The sequence below is a fragment of the Ascaphus truei genome, chromosome 4 (genome assembly GCF_040206685.1).
Source record: "Ascaphus truei isolate aAscTru1 chromosome 4, aAscTru1.hap1, whole genome shotgun sequence".
In the NCBI taxonomy this organism is placed as follows: Eukaryota; Metazoa; Chordata; class Amphibia; order Anura; family Ascaphidae; genus Ascaphus; species Ascaphus truei.
The window spans coordinates 32174132-32197414 of NC_134486.1; the positions used below are offsets into that span (position 1 = coordinate 32174132).

Genomic DNA, 23283 nt, shown 5'->3' on the forward strand with positions numbered 1-23283 from the left:
TGGTGAGATTGCGTGGGGGTGAGGGGACCGGAGAGCAGGCGGTAGAGGCGAGGTGGAAGTTGGTGAGATTGCGTGGAGGTGAGGGGACCGGAGAGCGGAAGTTGGAGGAGACCGGGCGGCAGAGGAGAGGGGTTGAGGGGACCAGAGAGCAGGTGGTAGAGGCGAAGAGGAAGTTGGTGAGATTGCGTCCTGCAAAACAAAGCTGCTCCTTCCTCAGGGTCGAGGGGTAATGTCCCCCCAGTGTAGAAGACCTCTTTAATTCTACCGTCTTTATATAAAAGGTATGGAACATTCTTGGATAGGGAACAAAAAAATGAAGGTGAGAACATGACATACTAAGCCGCAATACAATTTCACAGTGAAACTGTTTGATGGTAAATCAGTCATTAGTAGGCATGTGCAAAACTGTCCAAGTTCAGTTCACGAATGTTTGTGCGAATTTTTTTCCCTTTGGGAAGTGGGGGGAAAACCCTAATCAAACATTTGCAGCCTTAAATGTCACCAAGTCTTAGGAGAGATATCAAGTTTGGTGCAATGTGCAGACTAAAGGAGAAACGCCCTTAGGAAGAGTTATGAATGCCCAAACTCTACCCAATTCATTAATACTGCTTGGAAATGAGGAAATGACCCCCTTTGCCCAGCACCCTCATATTTACTATAGGACACAAGATAAAGGACATAATCATTAGATGCGCAAGATCGAAGTAGAAAGGTAAGTTTTATTGGAAAGGCGCAGGTTTATGGCGCAGTCATAACATCTTAAAGTTCATATTACGTGTACAAGCTTCTTTGACTGAGCCACCTGTGCTGAAGCTGGGATATCCTGAAAACCTGGGGGGCTTGAGGACTACAGTAGAGCCCCCCTGCTCTGGAGCATTGCTTGGCTTTCCATTTACCTTCAGCATGGGGGCAAAACATTTAATCAAGAGAATCCGACCTCTTGGGTTTCTGCACCTTTCCCCTGTAATAGTACAGAGTCCCAAACATTATTAGGTGGTCAGGTTGTGGCTATTTTCCTAAACAATTTAAAGAGCTGCCCATGAACTGGTTTCTCCTGTGACGTGCCAGGGGTTTCGTCTCCCTGTTTTTGGTGTAATTAATTCAGCATGTACATGTGCTGAAACCGGAGTGCATTTTCTTTTGTGATCGGTGCTCAGCTCCTACAGGGAATTACCATTATAAGAACGTCCCAAGTATTAATGAGACGAGATGTTTCTCAGCTGCACACAGGCAGGGCAAGTCTGACAACTGTCACTTAAAATAGGCATACTGTGTATAGGCTTCAGTTATGTTTTATCTGCACCCTATAATCCCTCTCTGAAACCTGCGGATATGGAAACTACCATTAAGGCTATAAGGCATTTTAACCACTCCATTGCTGAGTGACCAGTATAATAGAAGTGAAAAGGCGGATATGGAGCTCATTACTGCTTAGAGATTTATAATAAGCCCTTTAGTGAAATATGTTTACCAGCTGACTGCAATAAGAACCAGAATATAATCTCTTAAAAGCGGCTTTTTGTTGATCAGGGTTGTGTACAATGACGCCTTTATATAGCGGTCCCCTTGGTTTCAAACACAACATAAAAAAGCCTGGAGTTTTGTTATTTGCATAGATTGTATTTGTAACTTCTGTGGTCTCATTTCTCCACATTCAATATACGGTGAGGCCATCTTCCCTGACCTGGAGAAGATGGCCCCACTCATTTGAAAGGAGCTGAACTCTTCTCTAGCACTGGGAAAGCAGCTACATGGAATATTGAGCAGGGACTTGTGTTTCTCCTATTTTCTTATCATGCGTCACTTAAGGTCAAAATCAGCACCATGTGTGAGAATAAACGCTCTATCCCTAATGGCCCATCTTTTATATATGGCATGTCTCCCTAGCCCCTGAATGAAAATAGTAGGTAAACAGGCTATTGCTTTGCTATGTAACTATATCAATGAGCTGAAGGCATTCCGGGTATAACGGCAGTTCAGAGAGATACCTCTTTCTCTATATAGAAGTATACATTTTATTTTATTTTTTAACTTTATTTGCTTTCAAAGATGCAAACCCCAATTCATTGCTGTCTCCTCTGGCAGCAAAAGTGTTAAGTACGCTGTTTTTACATTAAATATATTTAATCTTTTTGCTATCGGGGTGATATTTTACATATCCCTCTAGTAGAGAATGGAATAAGATCAGGCATTATATAATCTCCCCATAAGGCACCCAAAACCCCAAAATATAACATTTTTACAAAGCGTTCATTCCCAGATCATTTTCTTGCATAGACATTATTTTGCCGTCCTCTTCAGTGTAAGGTCTAATCGCACATCAGATTATGGTAAGAGACAGCCACTGGGGGGGGAAAAAAACAATCGTGTTAGGAAAATCCATTTATACTTTTTAGATATAAAAACATTGGACACAAAAAAAAAAATGGATCTATAACAGTTTTATGTAACAAAAGCTGGCATGTGTTCCTTAATTGCTTACCTTTTGTGGGTATTATGCTTTAAGGCAGCGGGGCGCGCTGCGAGATTCACTGCGCAGGGTTTGCAGAGGCCCTGCGCGCTTCCCAAAGGCATTTAAATTAATGCCGGGGGAGCTGCAAGGCCTCTAAACTTCTTACCCTGATTCAGACTGCTCCTGGTGACACGGCGTCCAATGACGCCAAAGGGTCGTGGTGACGGGGTTAACAAGGCTCACTAATAAAGGTTCAGATCACTTGTTTACCCCTGATCTGTGCAGAGGTCCTAGAGTGTCAGCTCTTGGACCCAGATGTCCTAAATGCATTACTGTGACTGCAAATTATGCGACACTAAAGATTTATTTGTGTTTTGCCTTTCCTGGGGTGCTGGGACCGGGAGATCGCTAGGCTGTAAGTTTCAGGGTGGGTTTGCCGGACAAAGTCTTTACAGAATGTTTATGTATCGGGGTTATGGGATACCCCAAGAGTTGGATACGAGAATCGAGTGAGATTCTCGGATACAGCCAAGCAGATTACTCCGGGCAAACTCTGACTCTGAAAACGTTCTTACGATTCACCTTCCAGACAAGGTAAATGGGCATGAAGGGGTTAATGTATACCTGCAATCATACACGGGGTCCCTAGTATAAGGAGAGGTGCCCAGATACATGCCCAGGTACTCTGAACCTGGTATAAGGGTTCAGGGGGTGCTCCAGCTATATGATAAAGCAGAGGGATTTCTTGTGTGTAAAAGTTTAAAAGTTATTTTTCTAAAGTGTGCCAAGTATGAGGCTAGTGAGTGTAGGCAATATATACGCTCACTCCATCCCTGACACCAGAACAGGGACTTATACATCTTTACCACACAAGACAGTATATTTTATTAAAGCGTTCTATTTAATATGTATATGTACTGATAACCCTGTAAATGAACTGTGGGATTTCCAAGTCATGGATTCCGAGAGACCAGATAGATACCAAGCTTGGTGCCTATGGGTCTATGCGGAGTCTGGACTTGAAAGCCTCAGGGATGCCAAGGTGTTAGAACGGGAGGCGTACTGCAGTTCTGCTTGAGTACCCGCGTCCTGGGCTAACACAGGGTTATCCAGCCACCATTTGCCAGATCCCAGACAATGGAGCCTGGACAGCGGGTGGGCTCAGTATGCAGAGGTGCCATGTTGGCGCATGCCCCTTTGCTGAATGAGAAAAGGTACGCACCCAGTTTTACAATACTGGCAAATCGGTGATAGGCTGGCAGGAGAATTCCCACGCTCTGATAGGCTGTAGAGTTTTGTGAATGGGACCCAAAAACCCATAAGAAGCCTTGCAGCCAATCAGGAGCGCAGATTCCAAGCACCAACCCAACAGCGGCAAATTCAAAGATGCTCTGTGCTGAATAGACGCGAGCCGGATTCAAAGATTTTGACTCCAGAATTCTTCTAAGTCCCACTTCTGAAGAACTTAGCGATCGTGTCTGGCATTGCATGCCGAAATCAGTTCCAGGACTTTTGTGAGTACCTACTGGTCATTGGAAAGGGCTCCTACAGAGGCCAGTTTGGTGATTTTCGTTTAAAGGATAGATTTCTTCTTTAGCCCCATTCCCAGTAAGTGTGTTAACGCTGTAAATTGTGTTGCATTGTGTGTGTGTTTTCCTGAAATAAGTTACAATTTATTTTTATTTTACCTCCTTGCTTTGCTCAAATCAATGATCCCGGTATAAAAAAAAGTGTTAATAAATCTGGTCTCCTGGGACAGTTGTGAAGTCGTGTTGCCATGGCAACGTGACATGATGCCAGAACATCTGAATCAAAATAAGCAAGGGGGGGGGCATGAGGAGAGGGGGACAGCCGGCAGGGGGGCGCAGGGGAAAAAGATTGCGCTCCCCTGTCTTAAGGGATAGGCCTGTATTGTAAGCAAGGAAAGAAGGGAGGGGGGGGGGGGCAGTCTTACAAGAAGAGAAATTCGGTAAAACTATAAAATGGTTTCAAATGTTGAAAACATTAATTAAAAATAATTAGGTTTGCCTGGATTTATGTATGTGCCAATCTTCTACATACTGCCTCTTATACATTAGTTTCGTGTGTGGTTCTAGGTGGGACTGCCCCTTTAAATTAGAGTGACTGTAACAATCATTGGAAGACACTAGAGGGCGCCCTTTCAATTTATGCAGAATAGCGGGGAGAGGGCAGGTAACAAATGAACAGGTGTAAAGGCATCGTTAAAACACTTGCATAGGTCCATAGGAAGAGAGAGAGACGGAGAGATTACGGTTTCAGTTGCCATCATTCTCATGGAAATGAGACGGCAACATCTGAAGAGTGAACAATACAATCATGTGGCTTGCAGGACATGAAACCCTTGAATGCCAGGGAAGGGATTTCGTCAGATTGGGCTGGCCCACTGGGTCCAGACTGACCAAGTCTCCCGGAGGGACGGCGAAATCTTAGGTGGACTTGGGAGACGGGTTGAATGTCCCCTGGCTGTATGTATGTGAGTGCAGCTGCAGGGAGAGTCAGTGTGCTCTGAGTGTGTATATATGTATCCCGAGTCAGTGTGCTCTGAGTGTGTATATATGTATCCGAGTCAGTGTGCTCTGAGTGTGTGTATATGTATCCGAGTCAGTGTGCTCTGAGTGTGTGTATATGTATCCCGAGTCAGTGCGCTCTGAGTGTGTATATATGTATCCCGAGTTAGTGTGCTCTGAGTGTGTATATATGTATCCGAGTCAGTGTGCTCTGAGTGTGTGTATATGTATCCCGAGTCAGTGTGCTCTGAGTGTGTATATATGTATCCCGAGTCAGTGTGCTCTGAGTGTGTATATATGTATCCCGAGTCAGTGTGCTCTGAGTGTGTATATATGTATCCGAGTCAGTGTGCTCCGAGTGTGTGTATATGTATCCGAGTCAGTGTGCTCTGAGTGTGTATATATGTATCCGAGTCAGTGTGCTCTGAGTGTGTGTATATGTATCCCGAGTCAGTGTGCTCTGAGTGTGTATATATGTATCCCGAGTCAGTGCGCTCTGAGTGTGTATATATGTATCCGAGTCAGTGTGCTCTGAGTGTGTATATATGTATCCCGAGTCAGTGTGCTCTGAGTGTGTATATATGTATCCCGAGTCAGTGCGCTCTGAGTTTGTATATATGTATCCGAGTCAGTGCGCTCTGAGTGTGTGTATATGTATCCCGAGTCAGTGTGCTCTGAGTGTGTATATATGTATCCGAGTCAGTGCGCTCTGAGTGTGTATATATGTATCCGAGTCAGTGCGCTCTGAGTGTGTGTATATGTATCCGAGTCAGTGCGCTCTGAGTGTGTGTATATGTATCCCGAGTCAGTGCGCTCTGAGTGTGTATATATGTATCCCGAGTCAGTGTGCTCTGAGTGTGTATATATGTATCCGAGTCAGTGCGCTCTGAGTGTGTATATATGTATCCGAGTCAGTGCGCTCTGAGTGTGTATATATGTATCCCGAGTCAGTGCGCTCTGAGTGTGTATATATGTATCCCGAGTCAGTGCGCTCTGAGTGTGTATATATGTATCCGAGTCAGTGCGCTCTGAGTGTGTGTATATGTATCCCGAGTCAGTGTGCTCTGAGTGTGTATATATGTATCCGAGTCAGTGCGCTCTGAGTGTGTATATATGTATCCGAGTCAGTGCGCTCTGAGTGTGTGTATATGTATCCGAGTCAGTGCGCTCTGAGTGTGTGTATATGTATCCCGAGTCAGTGCGCTCTGAGTGTGTATATATGTATCCCGAGTCAGTGTGCTCTGAGTGTGTATATATGTATCCCGAGTCAGTGCGCTCTGAGTGTGTATATATGTATCCCGAGTCAGTGCGCTCTGAGTGTGTATATATGTATCCCGAGTCAGTGTGCTCTGAGTGTGTGTATATGTATCCCGAGTCAGTGCGCTCTGAGTGTGTGTATATGTATCCCGAGTCAGTGCGCTCTGAGTGTGTGTATATGTATCCCGAGTCAGTGCGCTCTGAGTGTGTGTATATGTATCCCGAGTCAGTGCGCTCTGAGTGTGTGTATATGTATCCCGAGTCAGTGTGCTCTGTGTGTGTATATGTATCCCGAGTCAGTGCGCTCTGAGTGTGTGTATATGTATCCCGAGTCAGTGCGCTCAGAGTGTGTGTATATGTATCCCGAGTCAGTGCGCTCTGAGTGTGTGTATATGTATCCCGAGTCAGTGCGCTCTGAGTGTGTGTGTATGTATCCCGAGTCAGTGCGCTCTGAGTGTGTGTATATGTATCCCGAGTCAGTGTGCTCTGAGTGTGTGTATATGTATCCCGAGTCAGTGTGCTCTGAGTGTGTATATATGTATCCCGAGTCAGTGCGCTCTGAGTGTGTGTATATGTATCCCGAGTCAGTGCGCTCTGAGTGTGTGTATATGTATCCCGAGTCAGTGCGCTCTGAGTGTGTGTATATGTATCCCGAGTCAGTGCGCTCTGAGTGTGTGTATATGTATCCCGAGTCAGTGCGCTCTGAGTGTGTGTATATGTATCCCGAGTCAGTGCGCTCTGAGTGTGTGTATATGTATCCCGAGTCAGTGCGCTCTGAGTGTGTATATATGTATCCCGAGTCAGTGCGCTCTGAGTGTGTATATATGTATCCCGAGTCAGTGTGCTCTGAGTGTGTGTATATGTATCCCGAGTCAGTGCGCTCTGAGTGTGTGTATATGTATCCCGAGTCAGTGCGCTCTGAGTGTGTGTATATGTATCCCGAGTCAGTGCGCTCTGAGTGTGTGTATATGTATCCCGAGTCAGTGTGCTCTGTGTGTGTATATGTATCCCGAGTCAGTGCGCTCTGAGTGTGTGTATATGTATCCCGAGTCAGTGTGCTCTGAGTGTGTGTATATGTATCCCGAGTCAGTGCGCTCTGAGTGTGTGTATATGTATCCCGAGTCAGTGCGCTCTGAGTGTGTGTGTATGTATCCCGAGTCAGTGCGCTCTGAGTGTGTGTATATGTATCCCGAGTCAGTGTGCTCTGAGTGTGTGTATATGTATCCCGAGTCAGTGTGCTCTGAGTGTGTATATATGTATCCCGAGTCAGTGCGCTCTGAGTGTGTGTATATGTATCCCGAGTCAGTGCGCTCTGAGTGTGTGTATATGTATCCCGAGTCAGTGCGCTCTGAGTGTGTGTATATGTATCCCGAGTCAGTGCGCTCTGAGTGTGTGTATATGTATCCCGAGTCAGTGCGCTCTGAGTGTGTGTATATGTATCCCGAGTCAGTGCGCTCTGAGTGTGTGTATATGTATCCCGAGTCAGTGCGCTCTGAGTGTGTGTATATGTATCCCGAGTCAGTGTGCTCTGAGTGTGTGTATATGTATCCCGAGTCAGTGCGCTCTGAGTGTGTGTATATGTATCCCGAGTCAGTGCGCTCTGAGTGTGTGTATATGTATCCCGAGTCAGTGCGCTCTGAGTGTGTGTATATGTATCCCGAGTCAGTGCGCTCTGCCTTTATCACTATACTTATGTGCCTGTGTGTCTCGCAGTAAGTTTGCACAGTAGAGAAGCAGCCCTGCGTGAGTCTTCCGCATTAGGATTTATCTCATGGCCCCCTTTTGTCATCACTAACCTGCCCTTAGCAGGCTCATCCCTCCTCCCTCTGCAGGTACAGAACCCCTGCTCTGGGGGTGAGGAGGGGTTTGACGTCCCGGATTGGGGGACCCTTCACAGCTATGTATACTGTATGTATGCATGAGTACAAGCCCTAGTGTAACCTCTTCGGCTGTTAAAGCCCCTGAGGGCCCTTCATAGGCCGGGCAGTCAGCGGGTGCCACTGTGTGTATGTATGTATGTATGTATGTCTTTATATAGCGCCATTAATGTACATAGCGCTTCAGAGTAGTAATACACGTGACAATCATATAAATCCCAAACACTGACCGCTTATCCCCTGCAAGTCACTGTGCAGCGCTCTTTTTACCATGCAGAGTCCTGCCTACTCGACCACTTATCTTGAAGAAGTCGTTTTCCTACTAAAATATAATGGGCTATGCAGCACAGACACGGCGTTGCAATCAGGAGCATTCTGCAAACTGCACCCGTGACGGCTGAATCGTTGTACGAAGGTTTGCTTTAGTTGGAGATTTTGGAGCAATGCTAGAATGAGATGTATCCTGCAGCAACCCCGCTTGTCAATTTAATCTGCTGGGTCTGAGCTGGCTCTTCCGCTCACAAAGTATCAGACATACAGGTAAGGAGCAGGCACAGACAGACAGATATAAACACCTTTGCTCTGGGGTACGAGGCAAATTGCCCCACGGTGCAGATCAACCAATATAGTTAAAAGCGCATTATTTTCACCGTTCAATAACATGTTCAACGCCTCATTCAATTCAAACCGCACGGTGATAAATATTTACTGCAGAACTTTGCAGTCCTTTATCTTTACACTTTTGGAATATGATTGCACTGTTAACCTCTTCAGTACCTCTGACACTAAGGGGTTAACAGTGCTTTGCTGAGAGAGCTACAGATCGTTTTGCAGTGCCTATAAACTGCTGCTTTAACACAAACATTTGCATCCCCACTTGCACTGAAACAAAACCCAGTTTTGCTTGCGGTGGGAAAGTGCATGAAATGATTAAGTCAATGTTTGTCATTGATAATGCACATAAAATGTGTTAACTATTAATACGGCAAGTAGTAACTATAAGGGGATCATCATTTATGTAACTATGTAACTCTTCGGGCTCATTCAAGGGCCGGTGTGGTTTCTCTCACCCGTTGTTAACTCCAATGCAGAGCGACGGGGACAATCAGAGCTGAATCTTGATCTATTATGGGTTGACGTGAAACATTTTAGAAGAGATCATCAGGGACAAAACCTCTCAGTTTTGCTTTGTTCTGAGTGGAATATAACGTGACAATTGATAGAGAAATGTAAAGCCACAAGAGGCTCCGCCACACACAAGCATCAGAAACGTCTTCCTTTGATATCATTACTTGATTTACAGAGACATTGAGACAACATTTCGGGGGTGGGGGGCACTTCATCAGGTTTAGTGTGATGACAGTGCACCAGACGAAGGGGTTACCCCTGAACCGTTGACTATCTGTAAATAAAGCGATGAGATTAAAGTAAGACGTTTCTGAGACACTCTTTTGGCTTTAAGTGATTGGAAGGCAGTCAAGCGGTCCCTATCCATCTCCGGACCAGCGCCAGCGCGATGAGAATAAATGTGAGTGCCCTGATGCAATAAACGTATTGAAGGATGCAGAGAAATTGAGAACGTACAGGTGGTAAAGGTAAGATAACAAAAACATAGTTGCATTGAAAGCAAATGCTCACAATGTTCCTATTTTGTCACTATCCTTAGTCATTATCTTTCTCCAGTCCTAACACAGCGATATGGAAAACTAGTGCAGAAAGGTTAGAAACTCGGAAGAACCATAGTACCAGGTGACCTGTTTATTTTAGGATTTATATACTTACATTGGCCTCCGTTAGCGGCACTACTCCAGTTTTCTCCGTGTCTAACTGCCTGAAGAGTTCTGCAGAATGGAAAAAGGAAATAAATAAATCCATGAGGCATAAATACAGCTACATGCTCATTCTAGGTGGGGTTTGTTGGTTATTGCTACTGCTGACGAAAGACAAATGGGATAGACTAGAGGATGATGATTAAGAATAGCCCGATAATTTCCAAAACGGTTAGCAGTGAAGTCACCAGCATCTAACTAATTGTATCCAAGGTTGCCGGCGATTTCAGGTGCCCACTACAGATCGGGTAAGTGGCGGTTTTGGAGAAGGGGACTACCTTTGGACACTAATGTACAGTAGAAGAGAATCTTTTCCATGGCGGAGCTTTCACTTTAAAGTAACTGTAATATATGTTACGGAGTGGGACTGCACCTGGAATGTGACGTTTTCACACCCTCTCTACGGTCAGTGACGATGTCAGGTAAAGCTTCTGTCTAGAGCCGTCATCATGAAATAAACCCCTTACTTTCTGATGTCATCCTATTTTTTTGTTTGACATCAGCTCTCAGAAAAGACGGCTTTCTTTTTATTTCGATTATAGCCAACTTAAAGTGCGCTGCACATGATCCTGTAACAAGGACGCGCTGCCAGTAACTACAACGTTGCCAGTCGAGCATTTGGAATCAAATGCACAAGGCACCTTCTTACCACGTCATACTATGGTTTGGAATGAATTCATATGCAGTTATTTCCTTCTTTAAAATTCGTTGTGATTTCAAAAGAAGATTTCCACTTTCAAAACAGAAGAGGCAGAAACGCGTATATTTGGTAAAACCACAAACGCAAACCGTTTCATAAAAAGGCACTTGGATTCAAATAAGATTATTATAGTATAACAAAAAAGGGTTAATCCATCAACTCCGCTGCATGTTAATGCGCCTGAGCGGGCATTAGCTCTCATTGTCTTGCATGGGAGCTAATAACCATCGGGTTCGTTAGCCTGTAACACAGCTTGGTGAGTCTGGGGATCAGTTCAATTCAATTCATACAAGAGGAGCCCACAACCCAATACACTGCAGAAACTTACTACAGAGAGTGCTGGATAAAAATTACAGGTATAATGAAAATGTTCAGACAAGTTGGACTTTCATTTGGAGACTATACACTTATTGTTTATGGGGATCACATAATTGAACAAACCTAAAAATAAAACCCTGTGTTGGCAAGTACTGCATTGTGGATTTTCTTGTTACACGGTCCATGAAAATAAGATTTCAAATAACAGGTTCTTTGTGGCTTTGCTTTCACATTGGGAGTCAGGGAGGGTTCTTAAATATGGGTGCAGGGGCTTAAAGGAGCAACTACGTAATTATTATAATTATTATTATTTTATGTACATTTGCCAAGGAAACATCTTTATGCTGCAAAGCTGCACCGACGTTCAGGATGAAAATGCCCTCATTGTTTGACACAGACAGCAAATATAAATACCACTTGTGCTGCATTTGCATGTCTCAGACAGGTCTGCAACCCCGTCTTTCCCCATTACTGCTTAGCAAACAGTGGTGCCACTGCAGCCAGGGATTCTGGGAAATGACATGCAAATGAGCACACCATGTCACTCTACTTATCCATTTCATCAAGAGATCATTTTCATTCTTTGGGGTAAACTAGCAATGCCCCTTCCAATGTCCCTATATAGATCTGGTTTTCTAGGGCATTGAACTAAACGCCACACGGCAGGGTACTTACTGAACATGATCTCCAGGCGGAGCAGGCATCTCACAAAGTTATCAAAGTCAATGGAAAGTTCTTCGTCAGCATAACGAGCCACTAGAAGTTCGTGCAACTGGCAGTTCAACTTAAATCCTGAAAATATAAATAAGCCATGTATCGAAAACCTGACCTTCAAAAAGCCAAGCAGCAGCTAATTACACCACAGAAACTGAAGTTATGTGCTCAAAATGGGCAGTGGGATCTATGTGTTAAGTACGTCTCAGCCCTCATCTCCACATGTATCCCCCTTAAACACCCCCTATGTTCTGCGCTTCACACGCACCTCTCCTCCTGCCTTATTATCTCCTCTCAATCCCTTCTTATTACCTCCTCTCACTCCCTTCTTATTACCTCCTCTCACTCCCTTCTTATTACCTCCTCTCACTCCCTTCTTATGACCTCTCTATCTCCCGCCTACGGGACTTCCCCCTCTCTCTGGAATTCCCTGTCACGTCACATCACTCTCCCGCAGCTTTCAGACCTTTAAAAACTCCCTAAAAACGCACTTTTCCACGTAAACTTATCTGGCGTACCCCTAACATCCAACCCCTTCCAAACCCCATTGGGACCAGCTGTATAACGACCAAATCGCCACGATACGTATCCCCACTTAATATCCCTACCTTCAAACCTTTATAGGATCAGCTGTCTGGCTGGACCATACTCCAAAACTTCCCCTTGTGTTTCACATCCTCCCTCATTCCCTATAGAGTGCAAGCTCTCACGAGTAAGGCCCTCACCGCCTCCTTGTACCTGTCTGAGCATGTTTGTCCATGTTAGTATTTGCATGTAACTCTGTTTATGTAATTATCAAATCTATGTTCCCCCTTTGTGCTGTGCTACAGCGTGTGTTGGCGCTTTACAAATAAACGATAGTAATAGTAGTCAAGGAAACGACGTTTGCTCTGCATCATTTTCTGCTGGCGACCGCATCAAAAGTAACGAAGTTTGGTCGCCAAGAAGTTCTTGAAGTAAGAAAATGAAATCTGTCCCGTTATATTATGTGCATCATGTAACTCTCCCCAAAGTCCCGCTACTGGCTCCCCCTGCAAATCATAGGCCTGTGGCACAATGGGTCAAATTTGCAACAAAGGATCTCGTCACATTGATGCTATGTAACACAGCAGAAAAAAAGGTCTTTCAGCATAACTTGAACCCCTATAGTGCCAGATGTCCCCCTATAGAGTTGAGCTCCTCGGGGCAGTGTCTCCCGTTGTTATTTACTTGCTCCTCTTATCCCCATTGTTTCTACTTTGTTTCCCCTGTGTTGTAATTCTGAAAAGCGCTGGGTACACTGTCGGTGCCATATAAACAAGATTATACATACACACTTTTTGTCCGTGTAGGACCTGCCCGGGCCGGGACTCGGGGAGGTGGTTTGACTTATGTTTTGGTCAAAATGTACAACTAACCACCCCCTCTTTAGAATGAAGAAATATAAAAGGGTGAATGATATTGCTTGGCAGGCTTTATGCAGCATGTTTAATCAAACGAAGAGATAAGAGGTAGTTACTTATATTTGCGAGGCAGGCTCTTAAGTGTGAGAAAGCCAGGAATGTTTTAAGTTGCACTTATAGGCAAGGTCACACTGCAGTAGCAGTCCTAAAGACACAAGAAGCTTTGATATTTCTAGGTGTCGGGTGAACTTGCCAAACTGCGCATTCTGGATTCTCTGGTTCGTCATCCTGAATCTTTTTTTCCCCACCTTGTATTCATATTAGTCACTTGTTTTGATGGCTAGGAACACAGAGCATGTTACGCTCAAAGTCCAAATAGCATTGACTGCACGTTGATGACCATTGAGTTTAACGGATGTTAGTCAGCTGGCAAGTTAGCCGCTACAGCAGTTTAATGAATGAAGGAAGGAGGAACTCAATTGCATTGTGCACCAGAATAGGTCTCGCTGCAGCGACTTACTGACCTTCCTAAGCGCTGAGCGGTCAAAACAAACCCCCTGTCCCCTGACTGGAGACTCCTGGTGAAGAATGAGGTTCTCGTTACAGGTCAGTGGTAAATCTGTAGGATTGTCTAGATATTGGCTAATCTTTAGACGTATTAATCTGTTGTATTTACTTTTGATTCCATAGTTGAGGAACTTTTTCTCTGGGATCTGTTATTGTTTTTACTTGTTTTAGGTCATGCTGTGTTGTTTATTCTCCCGGGAGAATGACCAAAGTGGGACAGCGCTGGGGTTTAGAAGTTAAATGTGTTTTGTGGGGGTTTTTTTTTAACCCATTTTTGCTTTGCAAGCCCCTCTGGCCTCAATGGGGTTGAGGTATGAAACCTCTTCCCAAAGTGAGCACAAGCGTATGAATCGAGTGCAAAGCTTTGCTCACCGGCTTGTTCCAGCGCCTTCCTCATCTCGTACGCGTTCATTGTCCCAGATCGATCCACGTCGATGTTTCGGTAAATCCTCTACAATAAGCAGACAGAGAATCAGGGCGATTGTGTTTCTTACACCCAGAGCACGGGACAGGAAACAGATTCATAGATTCTTATACTGAAACAGGGTGATGACGGGAGGAGATTCCGGTGCGTGCGCTCCCGATGTGTTTTTAAAAAAATTTAATTTGGGGTCATGGTTGTCAATTGCGTTTCATGTGCTACCCATTAAAATGAATGCGGTTTTACTTGTAATTGTTCAACATAGAACAAGAGAGGAGCCCTCAAATCAGGGGCTTTATCAACATGGAATATTATATACACACACACACACCGAGTAATAGTCCAACAAACCGGGAAGCAATTATACCAGCACTGAAACTCGTATAATATAAAGAAAGTCACATACCAAATCTTAGACGTGTCACAGACCCGAAATGTCGATCCCCTTTGGAACCTCTCTCTAGGGTGATCAGGTCCCACAAGGGTCCCCCAATGTCGGGTCTCTGACACGTCTAAGATTTAGTAGGTGACTTTCTTTATATTATAGGAGTTCCAGTGCTGGTATAACTGCTTCACGTTTGTTGGACTATTATCCTGTATATTTATTGGCATTATATACCTGGCACGGAGGAGCCTAGAGGGACATTGGACATGATTCGTTCGAGTGCTGATCTAACAAATGTGACTTTTTATATTTGTATATAGACTCAAAATGAAGCATTAGTTCTTGTATAATACGGGAAGACGGCGCCACATTCAGAAAAAACTCCATTTATTTTCCGTATTTATCTTGTAAATCTATCATGGGTTATTCATGAATCTGCGATAGTGCCGATCGGGGCACTATTGCACAGTAACTCGTATTGGCTTCAATGGGAATGTCTCCGGATGGCACTATTGCAGTTTAAGGAATAGCCCCCCTATGTCACAGAGTATTAGGTGTGAAACCTACCTGGTATTTCTGCAGTTTACTCCACAGGATGTTGAATTCCTTGAGGCCGAGTTTGCCTGATCCGTCAGACTGCAAAAAGTTACAGGTCAAAGGAGATAACAGAACGAGGGAAACGTCTCTCTGCCCCATGTGAACCTTCTCTTGTGGCAGTGAAAGGGTTACTGTAACCCAAATGTGTGCCATGCCCAACAACACCGGCACCAAGTACTTCAGTCTTATTGCGTATGTAAAGAAGAAGAGGGTACTAGCACGCAAGCAATTAATCTCACTAATACCAAAGTGTTCAATGCACACAGCGAGCCTTACAATTGGCAGGAGGGGACCAGAAGGAATGTATTTAACCCCTCAGTGTCCTTATGATCTACGGTTAAGAAAAGTGGCCCCTCCCGGTGGTACTTGTGACATGAATCATGCAAAGGATACATCCAACAGGTCCACAATAGTCTTACACGTTTCTATGCTGAAGCCGTCAGATTTGATGTCCTCACCTGAGGGAGAAACCAGGCGATGTAAAACATGTCTCTAATATATACAGTGTAGATCGTTATTAGACTTATTTTTAAGCAACACACTGCAAAGCAATGCAGAACAACGACCTGCCAGCAGCACACTGCACCGCAATGCAGAGCAACAACCTGCCAGCAGCACACTGCACCGCAATGCAGAGCAACAACCTGCCAGCAGCACACTGCACCGCAATGCAGAGCAACAACCTGCCAGCAGCACACTGCAAAGTAATGCAGAGCAACAACCTGCCAGCAGCACACTGCACCGCAATGCAGAGCAACAACCTGCCAGCAGCACACTGCAAAGTAATGCAGAGCAACAACCTGCCAGCAGCACACTGCACAGCAATGCAGAGCAACAACCTGCCAGCAGCACACTGCACCGCAATGCAGAGCAACAACCTGCCAGCAGCACACTGCACCGCAATGCAGAGCAACAACCTGCCAGCAGCACACTGCACCGCAATGCAGAGCAACAACCTGCCAGCAGCACACTGCACCGCAATGCAGAGCAACAACCTGCCAGCAGCACACTGCACCGCAATGCAGAGCAACGACCTGCCAGCAGCACACTGCACCGCAATGCAGAGCAACAACCTGCCAGCAGCACACTGCACCGCAATGCAGAGCAACGACCTTCTGCCAGTAAAATGGTTACCCCCATTGCTCCCCTAGAATGAATCCCACCCAGGCCACACTCTAGCTGTATATATATTCGATGTTCATTCTCATATTTGCTCTTTCTTTGGTCGTTCCCACAGCCTGGGGATCCCTCGAGGAGAGGATCGCAAACCACTGAATTATACCAATCATGCGCTAAGAAAATGTCACTTTCTGCTACAAACTGCAGGATCGTCTCTATAAACCGGCATTTAGTGCTGACAACAGAGCAGAACAACTCCTTGACCAAGAGCTATGTGGGCGCGAAACGCATTGGAGGGTTTTGGTGCCTCCTTTCAATGACTAATCAATAACTGTATGCTTTTTTTTATGAATTCTCTATCTAGCCCTGCAGTTTTTTTGCAGTGCATCGTTATTCTCCATATTTTCTCCTAACATTAACACAGCCGTTTGTTGTTATGAGATGCAAATGAGGCGTTATCATTAACTCGCATATCTACAAAAGTGCGCAAAAGTTTAACTCGCTTCCAGACGCTGAAAAAGGTCTTTTACGGGTTGTGGATGGGTGCAACGACACACCTAGCTATGATTTACCCAGCATAGTGCTACTTCCCTCTCCTCTCCATCTCAACTTGAGTTAAACATGACGTGATTGGCAAATAATGTAACCTTATGCTACCATAGTCTACGCCATAGGTACGCACACTGGGGGGGCGCGTGGTTACAGAGGGGGGTACGGCAGTTTCAGAGGTCCCCCGCTTCCTGGAAGGGATTTAAATTAAATGCCGGGGGATCGCGAGGCCTCTACAACTTCCCTTACCTTGTCCCTTACCTTGTCTTCGGCGATGGAAGTAAATGACGCCGGAGACGAGGGGGGCAAGTTTGCGCACCCCTGGTCAATGCGGATGAGATCTAAAATGGCCGCTGTTTTTGTGTATATTAGGTTTGCGTTAACCTCAGGGAACATAACGTCCGTACTTTGTTAGGTAATGTCCCGTTCTTAGCCCTGATTTACCTGAGCGTTATGGACCCGGCCCTTATCATCATCAAATCATTTATTGCTTTGCCCCCCGAAAATGGCAACAATTTGTTTATTGTCCATGGATTAAACAGATGCAATTTTTATTTTATTACCTAGTAGTTTGTGAACCAGACACTAAACTATATGCCGCACAGGAGGTAGGTGCACCAAGTATCACACTATGGTAAAAACAATGTTAATTCATATAACCGCGATGCATGCGATTGTCACATAGGCAGCCCCCCCCCCCCCCCCCCTGCCCCAGGGTATATACGGTAATACACCCACTTTGAGGCTACGAGCCCGGCGACGCTGCTCACAGAACTACTGTTCCTTCCCGCTTAGCCAACAAAGAAAACGAATTGTTTGATGGCAAAAAAGGGACGACTTACGGCTCGATATCACTTTTTTCAGGATGCCAAAAAGCTCGAATGCGGAGATCTCTTTATCCTGTGGAAAGAACGAAAGAGCTGGATGTCAGCACATAGAACTCAGGGACCGTGCACATGAACAAGAGACCGCCGAGGTTTAGAAAGCTCTGCTACTAAATCTATGAAGATCTACCATGCGGGCCTATTAAGCGCTATTACAACCTATGAATAATCAAATGTGTATTCACTGAATTTATGAGACATACAACAGTGTATAACTATTTGTAAATCGTTCTTTTAACATATCCATTGTAGACTAATGCTTCGGTGGGTGTTACAATCTTTGTTTGATGTCTTTTTGGTAATAAGACTGTTAGTCATCAAATCTAGAAGTACATTGTTGGGTTGTGTGTGTGTAACTATGAAGCCCACAAAATCAAATAAACAACAATTGTGTGATTCGGAACATTCCTATTCACTCGGAGTTCCTGGGAGGTATTTAAGTAAGACTCAGTAAGTGGGACATCATTGCTGTTTATTTGTTGTATAGAAATATCCCTGTGCCCCTCTGCACATTTTGTGATAATACTTCACTTTTCCTTTACTCTCTTGGAATTGGGATGAGTGGTTGGTCAACTACAGTGGTTACACAGCCCCCTAAACACAGCCAGATAAGTCGGGGTAGCTGTCTGCGTGATTATACATCAATTCAGCAGACCCAAACAAAATTGAAAAAACATTTTTTTTACAAGATACAATTAAGTAAAATAATTAAGGGTTATTAAATGTTTCTAAGGAAACCAACTGTGTTGATAAGTCGCTTAAATATTCTGTCTTTTTTTTTTAACCTGCTATGTGGATCCTATAACTAGGAACAAAGGGCACTGCGGATTTGAGCAAAATAAACGCATTTATTGAGCCAACACATGTTGAGTGTTGGCTCAATAAATGAGTTTATTTTGCTCAAATCCGCAGTGCCCTTTGTTCCTTCTTTCATCTGTCTTGGACTGATTGCAGGCTTTCGTGCAAACACTGGAGCACCGGTAATTGTATGTTTTTTCTATTTTTGAGGTGTGCAGCATCACTCTATTTGTTCTGATCCTATAACTAGGACATTAGAAATGCCTATATCCTGTAACAGGCGCTGCATTCAGTGGCTAGTACAGCCCGGGTCAGTCGTCCGATGACAAAGTGCGAAATGCATCGGGGTTATAGAATAGCGGACGCCGGCACATTAAGGATTTGCGTAAAGAATGTATCTAAAAAAAAATGTAAGTGCATCAAATATGTTTATTTTTGCTGCTATTCGTTTGCCTGGGAACCCCGTGTTTCTCTTTAACATTATAAAGGTGCGGGGTCGAGATTTAGGAGGCTCAGAGGGGAGCGGCTCTAGGTGTATATCACGTCCAGGTCTCCCAGGAATTCACACGAGTAACTTCACTGGTAATTATCTTAGGTTGGATTGCTGCTTATACAGTTGAAGCCAACTTTATTTTGCCTACTGACCACGTACAATATTGTTTTATATAACACAGAATATCACAGAGAGTTTCCACAGGATTCAATGGCAGTGATAGCACAGAATATCTCCCCGTAATGTGCCAGCAGGAGCAATAACCGTGGCTGTGTGTGTGTGTGGGGGGGGGGGAGGGGGGGGGTTGTGTGTGTGGTGTGTGTGGTGTGTGTGTTTCGGGGTGTGTGTGTTTGGGGGGGGATGTGTGTGTGGGGGGGTAGGGTGTGTGTGTGTTTGGGGGAGGGATGTGTGTGTGGAGGTGGGGGGGGGGAGTTGGGGTGATGTGTGTGTGTGTGGGGGGGGGGGGGGTGTGTGTGGGTTGTGTGTGTTTGTGGGGTGTGTGTGGGGGGGGAGGTGTGGGGGTACACACACTATTCACATAACAGATAGATGTGCACACACAGGATTAGTAGTCTGATGGAGCTGGTATAAGTCTTGAATATATGTTACTGGCAGATGGCTTTTGATGCATGTGTTTGTTTGTCAGAACGTGCAATGTTCAAATGCTCAGATCCCTTTATCCTGAGGACAGAAGTAGAGCGCTGGATATCAGAACTGTAAGTATAACTGACATTGCACCTGAAGGGGAGACCGGTGAGGTTTAGCAAGCTCTGTACACACTATATTATCTTTTCAAAGGTGGGTGCGCTGACCCCGTCATGGGAACGGCATCCTTTCAGCACATGCGCACAGGTACAAGCTCTGGAGGCCGCAGCGGGGCTAAGCGGGGGACAAAAAGGCCAACAGAGTCTGGGAGCCAAACGGCCTGAAATGCTTTGCAAGGGTTTACATAAAAGAAGGGGAGCTCCAAACTCTACGTGGCACAGAAACCCCACGCTGCTCCCTTTATCTCCTGCTTCCATTAGTCTCTGACATGCCAGCACGCATTACCAGGGGATGCTCATGCTTCAGGTCAGAGCGTGTATGAATCTGAACACGTACTGCCACAAGGCCCCTTCCGCAATAAGCGCTGGGGGCTGTACCTGCAAGGCGACCTTATCTCACCCCAGGGGGTTTACTTAGGTCTTCTGGGTTTCTGGTTAACCCCTTTTAATGCATTGCGGGGCTGTGACGTCATTGGCATTCAGCTTCAATCACGTCAGCACACAGCAGCACAGAATCGTTTTTACCCAGGAAAGGAAACGACTGGGAGGATTCCGCAGGTAAATACTGTGTGTGATCAGGCAGCCGAGGGCTGCAAAACTGGGCTGAAAGTGCGCATAGCCTGCAGGCTCCTTGGCAGGGAAGCAGTTAAGGATGAATAAATACAATTATTGTGATCTACACCGAGTATTATATAAATAGTTTATCTGCTGGCGCCCCTGTTCTTGGTTCTTAGAGCGCCCCAGCCTGGATACATAGCATTATGTAGCGTCTGGCAGCTAACACATAACAAACAGTGGCAGGAAGCGGTAGGGAAAAGGATGGACATACAAGGTGAGATGGATCATACCTCTGAGGATGTCTTATGCAGGTGAAAAAACAAAACCAGAGAGTGGTGTTAGTTGGACAATGATTGAGGATTTCTCTAATGATTTAGACACATTGGAAATTCTTGCAAGCACCAAACCCCACACAGCGAAGCACAGGGACCTTGCGGCCCAGTGAAACCCATCACACCTGTTTCATGCTTGTTAAGGAATTCTACCAGGAGATATACACTGGTCCTCATTCTGTAAGCTGTGATGGTGCCGACCCAGCGCTGTGAAGCCAATGGGAAGCAGTGGGCCTTCCCGTGAGTAGCGCCGAGTCGGCGCGATCACAGTTTGTAGAATAGGGGCCATCGAGACATCTAGTTTTCAACCCAACCTGGTTGGTTCAACCCACAAACCCACAAACCACACAGTTATTGTGAGAACGCACGGCCAATCCCCTAACCACTGGTCCACTGTCATGTTAATGCATACTACAATGAAGCAGTAACACAACAATAGGTGTTTACACTTTAAAACATTCAACATACAACATTTGTAACATGGAATTTGAGCGGGGAGTTTGGCTGTTGTCCGTTGCACACAAATGTAAATTATATGCAATATTAAACTTCCAGCCTGCGCCGCTTCTGTGCGCCATCAATGTGTAAAATTGTCCAACGTGGTTTTCTTGGTGTGAAAGACGAATACAAGTAGACGCAAACAATTCTTCACGCATTCATACGTATGAACATGACGCACGTCATACAGACAATGAGAAACGCAGAACAGAACGTGCTAACGCATGCAGCGGACATCAGGGGAGAAAATGATTATTTTTTTTACACTCAACATGTTTTTCAAGAATGATTATTCATGGTGCTAAAGTGATCGGAAAAGGAGTTCAGTTTACATGAGGCACATGACATGGCAGCCACGTATGTATCTGTACTGATAAGCGTGGTCGGCATGATGTCAACATGTCCAGAGGACCGAACTGAAACAGAGGCTAAAAGGGGCTTCCTTAACCCATTCAGATAGAACGCTCTTACTATCCAAATACTAGATTTTGTGGGAAATGTTTCTCACAAAACGTGCTCCTTACAAAGCTCCGGGCGTATGTTCCCGATAGTCTGAGGTTCAGAGCCACACTCACTTATTGCGGTTCCAAACTATTGTTTTGGGAGCCACCTGAGCCCTTTATCGAGCTCTTGCGGGGGCGGATGGTGGAGGAGAAGAGATGTCCATCGGACTAGATGTGATCTAGGGAGTATGTTACCGGATCATGTGAAACAGTGAAGATCAACTTTTACTCCACCGACTCCCTTGAGGAAATATAGATGTAGCTCAACCTAAATTCCCCTGAGCCATGGCAGATACATGTATTGGCTGTGGCTCTACGCAGTTGGCTAGCCCATTGATGGACAAGGAAGCTGGAGTAAAGCGAACCAGGCTCACAAGGAATGTAAGACAAGCTGCATCTCTGCCTCCGGAGGCAGCCAGGAAGGAATCCATTGTAAAGGTCCCCCACAAATAATGTTTCTCAGAAAATAGCAACGAATGGAGGATGCAGCAATGAAGTATGTCACCAAGATGGTAAAAGGAACAAGGTCAGTAGCTTGGGATGCATAGTGGGGGCAGTCTCTGCTATGCCCTGCAGCTACGCTTCAGCTAAAACTTAGTGACTGCTTAGTGAGTTTACACCTTCAAGCGCCCCCTAGTGAACAACGATGCTCCCGCATGTACTCACCGCTCCGGCCAGTTTCTGAAACAGTCTCATGAAGCCGGGATCAATTTGATCTTCACTCAGATCAGGCTGGAAACGAGAGAGGGGAGAGAGAGAGAGAGGAGAAAGAGGAGAGAAAGAGAGAGAGAGGAGAGAGAGAGATGAGAAAGAGGAGAGAGAGGAGAGAGCGAGAGGAGAAAGAGGAGAGAGGAGAAAGAGGAGAGAAAGAGAGAGAGCGATGAAAAACTACGGTAGCTGCAAATATGGGCAACAGGAACCTCCTGCAGAACGCATTAAGGGCAGGGGTGGGCAACTCCAGTCCTCAAGAGCTACCAACAGGTCAGGTGTTCTGGATGTCCCTGCTTCAGCACAGGTGGCTCAGTGAGTGGCTAAGTCGGAGACTGAACACCTGATCCGTTGGTGGCCCTTGAGGTCTGGTGTTGTCCACCCCTGAGCTAGAGCAATGGGGACTGCCCACTGCGAGGCACAGCATAGAGAAGTCCTGTGAGCAGAGATCTCGTTACATCGTCACGTCTGTACGGGACAGTAACTTACAGTCGTTACTTCTTTATTTTTCACATGACTTGTCCTTATCCTTCCCAACAATTCCACTCCAGGCCCAATCTGTATTATATCACTGAGTATGAGCTCAGGGGCTGAAATGATTTGTCCAAAGCCAAATTCAGCGAATGTTGGATAGTTGTGATCAGCAATAAAAATGTGCCGGCAGATAAGACTTGGCCCATTTAGGCTGCACATTTCCCCTCGGTGGTAAAACCTGAGATCCGTGACTTTCTTTTATACTTAGGACAGCATTAGGTACGTCCCAGGGATGTTTGAATTCCCTCGTGTAACAGCCCCTACCACCTCTGCTAAGTTTGCAAATGATCATACAAATGTAATATGAAATTTGCATAGTGATGGGGGACAGCTCTGCACACCTCTAGATGCCTGCAGTACTACGCTGCAAGGACAGATTACGTTAGTGCTATATAGTGTGCGTATAAATACACATACTTATATACATAACACTTTGAATCACTAATCATTAGCTAAAACGTGTTCACATTACCAAAACAGATCCTTCTGTTGCCTTCTGATGTCACAACATTTTCA

General features: G+C 45.3%; 1 protein-coding gene across 2 annotated transcripts in view; it reads right to left on the reverse strand.

The window, feature by feature from the left end:
* Nucleotides 1-699: 699 nt before the first annotated feature.
* CAPN2 (calpain 2) overlaps nt 700-23283 on the reverse strand; it is an 86551-nt gene continuing 63967 nt past the window's right edge. For both annotated transcript variants that reach the window (XM_075595524.1, XM_075595525.1), the window contains 8 exons: nt 22192-22257; nt 17538-17595; nt 15421-15485; nt 14998-15066; nt 13997-14075; nt 11637-11753; nt 9897-9955; nt 700-2344 (listed from right to left, as the gene is read on the reverse strand). In XM_075595524.1, the coding sequence (XP_075451639.1) occupies nt 2321-2344; nt 9897-9955; nt 11637-11753; nt 13997-14075; nt 14998-15066; nt 15421-15485; nt 17538-17595; nt 22192-22257 (537 nt within the window). In that variant the 3' untranslated portion in view covers nt 700-2320. The remainder of the gene's footprint in view (nt 2345-9896; nt 9956-11636; nt 11754-13996; nt 14076-14997; nt 15067-15420; nt 15486-17537; nt 17596-22191; nt 22258-23283) is intronic.